The sequence below is a fragment of the Arachis stenosperma genome, chromosome 5 (assembly GCF_014773155.1).
Source record: "Arachis stenosperma cultivar V10309 chromosome 5, arast.V10309.gnm1.PFL2, whole genome shotgun sequence".
Taxonomy (NCBI): domain Eukaryota; kingdom Viridiplantae; phylum Streptophyta; class Magnoliopsida; order Fabales; family Fabaceae; genus Arachis; species Arachis stenosperma.
Window position 1 is genome coordinate 128390986 of NC_080381.1, and position 10368 is coordinate 128401353.

The 10368-nt window shown below is 34.0% G+C and overlaps 1 protein-coding gene across 1 annotated transcript; it reads right to left on the bottom strand.

The window, feature by feature from the left end:
• Positions 1-3793: 3793 nt before the first annotated feature.
• LOC130982313 (2-methylene-furan-3-one reductase-like) lies at positions 3794-9229 on the bottom strand. Its single transcript, XM_057906277.1, has 4 exons — positions 8956-9229; positions 6102-6422; positions 4869-5028; positions 3794-4260 (listed from the first exon to the last, which is right to left on the bottom strand). Exons 1-4 carry the CDS (start codon positions 9169-9171, stop codon positions 3995-3997), a joined length of 963 nt encoding a protein of 320 aa, XP_057762260.1. The 5' UTR covers positions 9172-9229; the 3' UTR covers positions 3794-3994.
• Positions 9230-10368: the final 1139 nt, after the last annotated feature.

Here is a 10368-nt window from a genome sequence, read left to right on the forward strand (position 1 = left end):
AAGTGTTGGTGGTAGTGGGAAAAATTCACTCCCTAAGATCACCCCAGTGCAGAATCTACCGCAAGTAACTGCAGGTTGGCTTTCATTTGGCCTTCCTCTTGGCTATACACTTTCTATGGGCAGTTACACATTTCCAGTCAGATTTGAAATTGTGTCAGGTACGGTTTCTAACCAACCTTCTTTCTCATATCCCAACGTTAATCGAGATTATCAAGTGGGTTTCTCGTCGAATAATTCAGGATCGATAGCTGAGTTTCGACAATATATTGATGAAAGCCATCATGATTTAGTCAACCTGTTGACTCACCAGATGACTATTATTTTGAATCCTACCTGGCTGACAATGAGTCAAAATATGATCGACTGGGTAAACAAGTCGAGAGAATTGCTCGAATTGTCGATTATAATGAGGGGCAGCCTATTTCGCAAGATTTGATAGTAGACCAGGAGAACGTAGGATATAATGAGGAGAATGTATTTAACAATCCTGAAAAGGATGAAAATATCCCTTATCTCGTTCGACGAGATCAAAATGCTGATGAAGTTTTGAATAGACTTTACACACAGCATGGATATCATTACCAGGTGATAAGGATTATCGAGGATGTCCTCAATGGAATAGGTATCAACGTGGGTCTCATGCATCATCAACCATATTTTGTTTCTGCTTTCCCTTCTGCAGTGCAAATGACAGAAGTGCCAATGGGTGTAAAAAATCCCAAAATAATTACAAAATTTACAGGAGAAGCTGGAGAGTCAACTGTCGAGCATATAGCTCGCTATATGGTCGAATTAAAAAATTTGTCAGATAATGAAAACCTGAGAATGAAATTTTTTCCTGCTTTATTAACAAAAAATGCTTTCACTTGGTTTTCAAATTTGAGACCCAGTTCGATTTTAACATGGGCACAATTGGAAAATACATTTCATGCTCAATTTTATAGAGCAGAATTGAATGTCTCGTTAACATATTTGCTTGCAATAGAATGAGATGATGGAGAATCGATAGATGACTATATAATTCGATTCAAAAATACTCGCAATCGATGTTATGTGTCAGTCCCTGAAAGCGAGATCGTCAAAATAGCTATCAAAGGTCTTGGCTTGTATATGCGTCGAAAATTACTCAATATGCATATTCCTGATTTAGCCTATTTGGCTGAGAGAGTTCGACAAGTTGAAAAAATAAAAGAAGAAAAGAAGAAAGAAAGAGAAATGGTTGAATATGAGTTTGTCGAAATCAATATTCAATGATAATAAATATTTTTGCTTTTTTCCATCTAGCAAAAAAAATATCAAAAATAATATTTTCGGCAAGATATTGTTGAATTCTTCGACAAGCCAATGTTCGACAAATTCAAACTTTATCAAGTTACAGGTGCATATTGGAACACTTTGAAAGGAGTGGCGTACTCTATAAAGGTATGTACAAATATGTCTGTAAAAAAGAAGTTCTTGAGAAGCGGTTATTGGCAGTTGTTGGATATAACTGTGGAAAAGGAAAAAAAATCTTTATTCAACTTTAAAACTCTATAAAGTTGATCAAATTTCAGATAAGAAAAAGCTTCTTTGTTCACTTTGAAAATTGTGAAGTTAGAAATTTGGAAAAAAAAATTTTGATTATGATATTTTCGAATCATCGAATATGACAACCCTCTGACCATAATGACCCGAGAAGAAAAAGGAAAATTACCATGATTTGGGTAATATGTTGTCATAAAAAATTCGATGAGGTATCGAAAATGAAAAGGACTGAAAATATTCAACAAAATGTCGAAGATCCAAGAGTTCAACAAATAGCTACTTTGCCTCAAGAGATCGGAAACTAATACTTGGGGGCATTTCTTATATCGAAAATAATTTTTCTTCGATAAATTAAAAAATAATTTTTATCTTGGGCTCCTCAAGAATGGCATGATGCTTCACTAATATTTTATCATGCATTACGTGAAAATATTTGTGAAAATTTTTACAATATATGAAATTGATGTAACAATTATTTGGGGTCAGTTTTGAATTGGTCAAGCCATCGAAGATCGACAAAGAAGAGTAAACAGACACTTAAACTCAATTTTTTCAGAGTTCACAAGATAATTATTCACCTTCGTTTCGTCGATCCCATGCTATTGGGGTTGAATGGATCAAGAATTGGTAAGAGTTTGGTGAATAAGAAAACGAGAGAATACTGACCGCAACAGGCTCGATGTAGTTATTTTTTATCGAGGCCGTAAAAGAGATACCATTTTTCAAGAGCGAATTGGTGGTAACCAAAGTGATCAATAGTTGCGTTGTGTTCCTTCTACTTCGACCGATCGAGGTAAAGCATTTGAAACCCCATTCCTAAAAATGGATTAACTATGTTGAGAAAAATTTGGAGGAAGAAGATGAAGAAATGACTGGTCCTATCGTCAAAAATATTGAATAATAGTAAGTATTTATACTTTCTTCCTTCTAGTCAAAAAAATAAATATTTAGGGGGCATTATATCGAAAATAATATTTTCGACAAAGATATTATTGAACTCTTTGACAAGCCAATGTTCGACAAGAATAGACTTTGATCATTCCAATTGTCAAAAAATATTTCGATCAACCTCCAAATACATGTTAGAATTAACTTTGGATTGGAGCAATTAGGTACTCCTTTAAGTACTCTCTATTAATCGATTGATGCAAATGTGAAAATCGAAGAGGCAGACTCGACAGAAATCAGCCGTATCGAAGAAGAGGTTACTAGTGTCGAAGATGGTAGACAAAAAATCGAATCAAAGGCAAAAGTTTCGATCTCTAAAGTAATTTGTTAGTAGAAAAAGATAAACAACTTGTAAACTTCGAGATGGAGAATAACTGTATTAGATTCCTTGAAGATGGTCAATCGATGAAGAAGAGGATTCTGATAGATTATTAGGACTCATCGAGAGTGAAGATAGTTGGCGGAAGTTACAGCCTCAAAGAGTGGGAACGGTTATTCAAGGATCAACGCACGTGGAAGTTATATTTGAATTTGATTGTTTGAGAACTTCTATAAATAGGTGAAAGCTTGAAGGAACAATTTTGGAATCTTTTCTGAGAAAACATTCACACTTACTCACATCCCTAGTGACTTTCTGAGTCAGTCAAGAGTCTTTTTCTTTGAAGAGTTCCTTTCATGTCTTTACTTTTCATTCAAATTATCTGCAACTTTCCTTTTCATGCAATTTATCTTCTTTGCAATGCAATATCATTTCGATTCCTTTAAATTCAGCAATTTTTACCCTTTCCAATCTTTACCTTTTAATTTGTCCTTTACTTTTCCAAACACTTTTCTTTTTTGCAATTTCATTTCTCTTTTATTCAAGTCATTTAAATTTTATTGTTCATTTCGAATTTTTGCAAAGCTTCGTTTCTTCTTTTTCGTCACTGTCAAAGGTATGGATTTTGATGCAAAATAAAACTGATACTCACAAAGAGAGTAGGTTTCGCTCCCAGATCATTAGAATCGAACCACCATCGATTTGCTAAAAATCGACAAAGAATATCAAAATTAATTCTAATTCAACAAGAAAAATATGACAATATGCATAAAAAAAACAATTTATATGTGTAATTAAGAATATAACATTTTCATGTATTAGTAACATGGCTAGCTAGTGTCATGTAAGTGCAACTAACCTATGGTTCCAACTAACTGCCAAGGAGGGGTCTTTAGCGGAAAGAAATTTAGTATATATAAGCGGTGTCCAAATAACATAGTTTGATGTTGTTAATCGTTATTTGATTAATAAAAAGAAAATAAAATAAGGATACGATTAGACTTCGAAATAAATAATAAATAAGAATTTTTATATATACCATAGCATTGTTCTATTATCATACATACTCTGAATTATTTTTGCCAATAAAACACAACCAATATGTGCAACTATTTTACAACCACCATTTCGAATGGATTTATTACCAATTCACACACAGGCATACACACACTTAAACAGAAATATTGAACATGCATTATATGCTTATGGGATTGGATGTATAACTACTTTTCCGGTGGCTCTATTGGTCTTGAGGTAGGAAAATGCTTCTATTGCCTTGGAAAATGGGAGAGGGCTCTTTGGATCCAACACTGGCTTCACCTTGCCACTGTCTAAATAAGGTTTGAGTTTGTCCAAGACTGCACCATCTGAATGGAGAAAGAACCATATTGCTGGTGGACTTGCAGGTCCTGCTATTGTTATTACTTGTCCCCCTTCTTTAATTGCCTTCAATGCCCTGTCACTTTGGCCTTTTTTACAATAAAATCTCTTTTAGCTTCTAATTATAGTATAAACTACTAGTTCTTGTTAAATATTCAGTTTTCAGTAAAATAGATTTTAAAATATATATATATTTTAGCACCAAAAAGTTATTTTTGTTGAACAAAATGTACACATTTTCACCAAATATATAGGCCTTATTCAAAGCATATGTAAATTATTGGTTCAAATATGCAGTGAGAAACTCTAAGCTAGTAATTTTTAGTATTTTTTATCTATTTGACTAATATAAACATTAAATTATTTTAAAAAAATAAATTTTAATAAATATAAATACAAATTATTGATGGCCAAAAATAATGATATTTGTTGGCTATGTAATTGCTCATATGCAAAAAAGTGAAAAACAATGCTTTATATGAAATTGTTTGCATATTTAGTTATTAATTAGTAATTATATATAGCGTGAACTCACTCTCATTCTCTATTTAATTTTATTTTTCTTCTTACTTTATAGAATTTGCACACTATTTCAAATTTTACCAAATTTTTAAACTTCATAAAATTATGACCTTTAATTATCTACTAAGAACATACAAATAACTGTGAAAAGTGATAAAGTAGCATATATCTTTACCTACTGTGTCATACACAAAATCAAACTTTTCTGGCAGTTCTTCAAAATTCTCCTTTGTATAATCAATAGGCAAGTCTGCTCCTAACTCCCTTAACAGCTCCAATTTTCCAGTACTAGCAGTAGCTGCTACCTTAGATGCACCAAAAACTTGCTTGGCTAACTACAACATCAAATCGCCAGTGACACATGTTTTATACTCCACAATTGGAAAAGAATAAATAAACAAGAGGCCAGTTCTACAGTGCCTTAAAGTGTGGTGACTAAGGGTGACCAATTGTTGACCCACTAGTAAATATATGACACGTGACAAATGACGTTATGAATGATAAGATACTTAATTAACGCTGAATCTGTGTAACTTGTGGTAAGTCATCTATTGTTACGTGAGGGTAAAATTGGAAAGTGACACCAAAAATTGAGTGATGATGGCTGGCCGGCTGCTGTTCCTATGGCGATCGCACACCTCCATCGACGACGATAGTCGGCCGTTGCACCTCTTACTTACACACGCGTTCTGCACAGAGTTCCACCGTAACTGCTCTTCTCCAGCTCTCCTCACCGGATCCCAATGACTCACTTCTCGCCTTCACTGGCGCACTGCACGCACACGATCCCGCCATCGCTATTCTCCTCACCTAATTCCAACGATTCACTGCTTGCGGTGACTTGTAGAGCCCAGCCTTCCAATAATAGACACCCCTCGTAGCTCGAACTGTAGTTCTTCATTCCCTCAACACAGAACCAAGCTTTCAACACATGGTTTAGAGATCTTTTGATTTTTTTTCCAAATGCTGTTACCAAATTGTTTACCCAATTGCATTATAGAAATTTTGCACTTTACTTAATCTAATTTTGTGTTGCAAATGATTTACGGTTCTTCATTAGTCGAGTTATCATGTCATTAGCATAGTCAAACACTATTTCCATAGATTCAAAGGTCACACATGTCATTCCTACATTAGATGAAATTTTTTAGCCACCATAGTCACCAATAACACTTAGCCACCACAGACCGCACCTAAATAAGAATGTTAATAATTAGGTGAAAATCATATCCTAGAAGCAAAAATAGAGTTGGTTTTCTACTAATTAACTTCTTTCGACCAACAATTATTAGTCAATAACCTTTTTCTTTAAACTTGTTCCCTCCCTTTAATCTTTGCCCATTTACTATTTTATTGGCCGAATATGATAGAAGAAAAGTTGATTCCTTTAAGATAGCATCATCCAAACCTGAATAACAAGGCTTCCAACTCCACCAGCACCTCCAAGAACAAGAATAGATTTTCCAGAAGAAAATTGAGCTCTCTCGATTCCTTGATAAGCAGTGATGATTGCTAAAGGGAGGCTAGAAGCTTCAATAAAGCTCAAATTAGAGGGTTTGTGTGCCAACACCTTCTCTTCGGCACTAGTATACTCTGCTAACGTCCCAATAGCCTTTGGATTCCCAGCATTCTCATTGATATCACCATAAACTTCATCTCCAACCTTAAATTTCTTCACTTTGCTTCCTACTTTCACCACCACACCAGCAACATCATACCCTGGAGCTGTCTTTTCAAACAAAAGCCACACACAAAAATTTCATGTTGAAAAGATTATATACAAATTTTAGTATTATATATTGAGTGGAACTAAATAAGTAGAGAAAAAAAATTAAGCAGACAATCAACTTTTAAACTAAACTTTTATCATAAAAAACTGAAACAATGATCATTTTAATTCGGGTTAAGTACGATTTTGGTTTTTAAGATGTAAGTAGAAATTTTTTTCGTTCCTAACATTTTTTTTACAAACAAAATCATCCCTAAGGTTTAACTTAATTTTAAAATTATCCTTTTAAATTAAATTTTAATTTTTATTACTAAATTACCCCTAACCAAATAAATTATAAAATAAAAAAAAGGAAAAAAAAAAGAGAAACGGAACGGATGAGGGAGATAAGGGAATCACGCGAGAGGGGAAGAAGAAGAAAAAGAAGGGGGCAGGGAAGAACAGGGGAAAGAAAAGAAGAGGAAGAAAAGGGGGAGGGGGGCGGGACGGCGCCGGCGAGGCTTGGAGCCGCCATTGCCGTCGGAAATCAGAATCAAAGGAAGAGAGAGCTTGCAAGGGAGGGAGAGGGAGAGGGAGAGGGAGAGGGAGAGAGAGAGAGGTGCTTCGTTGCCATCGGCGCTCTACCACTGCTGCCGGTGCTACTGACCTCGCTGCCGCTTCGCGTCTTTGTTGTTGGTCCTCCCTAGGGTTCCAATTCTGTTTCTGATTTGTTCTATTTCTGATTCTAATTTATTTTGCTTCTGATTATTCTTCTGATTTGTTCTACTTCTGATTATGCTTCTGAGGTTATTGTTGTTGATGCTGGTGTTGTGATGTAGAAGAAGGAAAAGAAGAAGAGATGTTGTTGCAATGGAGAAGAAGAAAAAGAATAATAGAAACGGGGTATTTTTGTGAAGAAGAAAAATGTTATTTTAGTACGAATGATGGTTTTAAAATTAAATTAAACCTTAGGGATGATTTTATGGACAAAAAAAGAGTTAACTCTCAATTTGTCCCCTAAAATTTGGCTCGATACTCAATTTAGCCCTAATTAGAACCCTCGAATTTGTAACAGTGGCTCCCCCTACAATCATCTCCGTCACAGAAAGACTGATTTGACACATTTACTTGACACAATATTCTTCACGTGGCCTGTTTAGTGCTGAGTGTGCTTGGTAATGATTATATAACCTAGAGAAGGTGTTAGATGACTCAATGTGGTCTCTGCAATTAAAATGAATTCCTAGATAAAGTCCCAAAATTTTCAAACTGATCATCCATTATCGTCTTTCCAAAATTCTGCTAGGTTACGTTCATATGGAAGCAACTATTCCCATCTATCTCACCAAAGCAACCATGCTCACCACTCCCATCGCATTCCTATCTAAACCACCGACTCCCTCCTCTTTCATAAACTATATACTACCAACAAATCTAAATGCCTTCGGATCTCGTAATGCCTGACACAGTCACACCTCTCTTTTTCCTAACTTGGTCAGAGTCGTGGACCTCGCAGGAATGGCATTCAAATTTTTTTGTTCCTCCACCAATGTTTGAAAACCTTCACTCACGATGTCGCTTCGAAATGGCGTTGTTTTGGTCCCCTTCCCTTCAACACAAAGGTCTGCCGCAACTGCAATAACATTAACATCGCTCAAATTGTCGGTGCGTCATGGTACAACAACTTTGTCTCCTCCTCTACTTTTCTCTCTATCTATCTCTCTCTATGCCTCTACCTTTATATGAAAAAAAAATCGAATATTTTTATTATTGTTGTTGTTGATGATGGTGACCAGAGTTATAGTGAAGCTTGTACATGGAGAGGAAAATAGTGGTGGTTATAATGGTGGGATAGTTGTGCGATTTGGAAGGAGAGTTTTAACACCCATCCATACTTAAATGACGTCGCTTTCATAGGATTTGGGCACGAAACCAACATGACTCCATCTTAGATGTGTCATGTGTGTTAAGTAAATGTGCCAAATTAGCATTCCGGTTACGGAGATGATTGCAGGGACAATCGAGAGCTACTGTTACAAATTTGGGGTTCTAATTGAAGTTAGCGAAATTGTAAGGATTAAATTGAGTATCGAGCCAATTTCAAGGGTCAAAATGAGATTTAAGTCGCAAAAAAAGGTTAAGGATGAAAAAAATTTTCAACCTATACCTTAAGGACCAAAATTATACTTTTTTAATTATGAAAAATATAATCTAATTTGATATTTTAAAAAATTGTTTTAGTTCTACAAAATTACCAAAAATAATAATCTATTGAATAATTTTGTCAGAATCTGAAAAAATTTTATGTTCAGATAATTAATTTATAAAAACATTATTTATATACTAAAATCAATAATTACTTATATATTTATGTATAAATATGTATATTATTTAATTTATTTTTAATGTATATTTATATTTTAATATATATTTTATATTAATAACTGATTTTAGTATACATCTAACTTTGTTGATTAATTTATTCAAGTATATGCATCAAAACTCTTCCTTCATAATAATAATAATAATAATATTAATAATAATAAATCCTTACTGGGAATGGAGAGTCAGTGTCTTTGAAAAGTCCAAGGGCCCTCTTATAATCTACAGGGTTAAGGGCTGCAGCCACAACTTTGATGAGAACTTGGTCATCCTTGATTTGTGGTGTAGCTATGTTTGCGTCTAACTTGAGAGTCTCTTCAATGTTCCCATATTCATTGTAGACCCAGGCTTTTATGTGAGATGGGATGCTAGTCGTGCTTGCTGCCATGAACTTGGTTGAGCAGAAAAGCTTAGAAACTGAAGAGGGTATATGAAGAGTACTAATAAGGTTGAACTTTAAATTAGTGCTCTAGGTAGTGAGTAAATTGCTTCAAAGGTGTGTTACGTTACAATTGGGTAACGTCGCAATCACTGCTTCCAGTGACCACCATGCCTTCTTTTCTGGTTAGGTACATTTTCAGAGATTTTTCTGGAAATGTCACGATGCATGTAGCCGATTTTCCAACAAGGTTCATGATTTTCCCTTTTCCTTATGTTTTAATTACCATTTATTTAATTTGGCGTACATGGTACTACCTTTAAATCTTTTCTAATTTCCAAATTTGGAGGAAAATATGTACAAGGAAATAAGAAATATTCATCAATAATATGTATCTCACTATTCACTAAAAGAAAATTAAAATATTTTAGTGACAATTTATTTTATTTGAAACCACAATAAAAATAATCACTAAGATTATTATTCACAATTATATATTAGTTGGCTTATACTTTTTTTTATAAAAAAATTTAGGTTTAATTACTCTGTTGGTCCCTATAGTTTGGTGAAATTTTCAATTAGATCCCTATACTTTTTTTCCTTTTAATTGGGTCTCTGCACCAAATTTTTTTTTCAATTGAGTCCCTATACTTTTTTTTCCTTTTATTTGAGTCCTTGTACCAATTTTTTTCTTTAGTTAGGTCCCTATACAATTAAGCCAATTACTACTAAGAGGGACCTAATTGAAAAAAAAAATTTGTGCAGAGACCTAATTAAAAGGAAAAAAATATAGGGACCTAATTAAAAATTTCGCAAAACTATAAGGACCAATAGAGTAATTAAACCAAAAATTTATTGGTCATTATATATAACTTTCAAATGATTGCAAACCAAAAAAAAAATTAATTTTTAGTTGTTACTATTGTTAGCAATTTGTATGACGATTAAAATTAATGTTATATTGTCATGTAATTACTTTTAGTTATTATTATTATTAAAATTTTAAAAAAAAATTTAATTTTATTCATGCTTAGGGGTGTATTATCTTTTAATATGGCGGTAACCTATGGCTAGACAGAGCAAGTGAGGGAGTGAAGGAGGAGCTCGAAAGGGAGATGCTACTGCCTCGTAGCTAGCATGCTCAGTTGCTCACTCAAGGAAGGGGATTAGGGTTCTGGCCTTTTGGGACTTAGGTAGCGAGTTAAT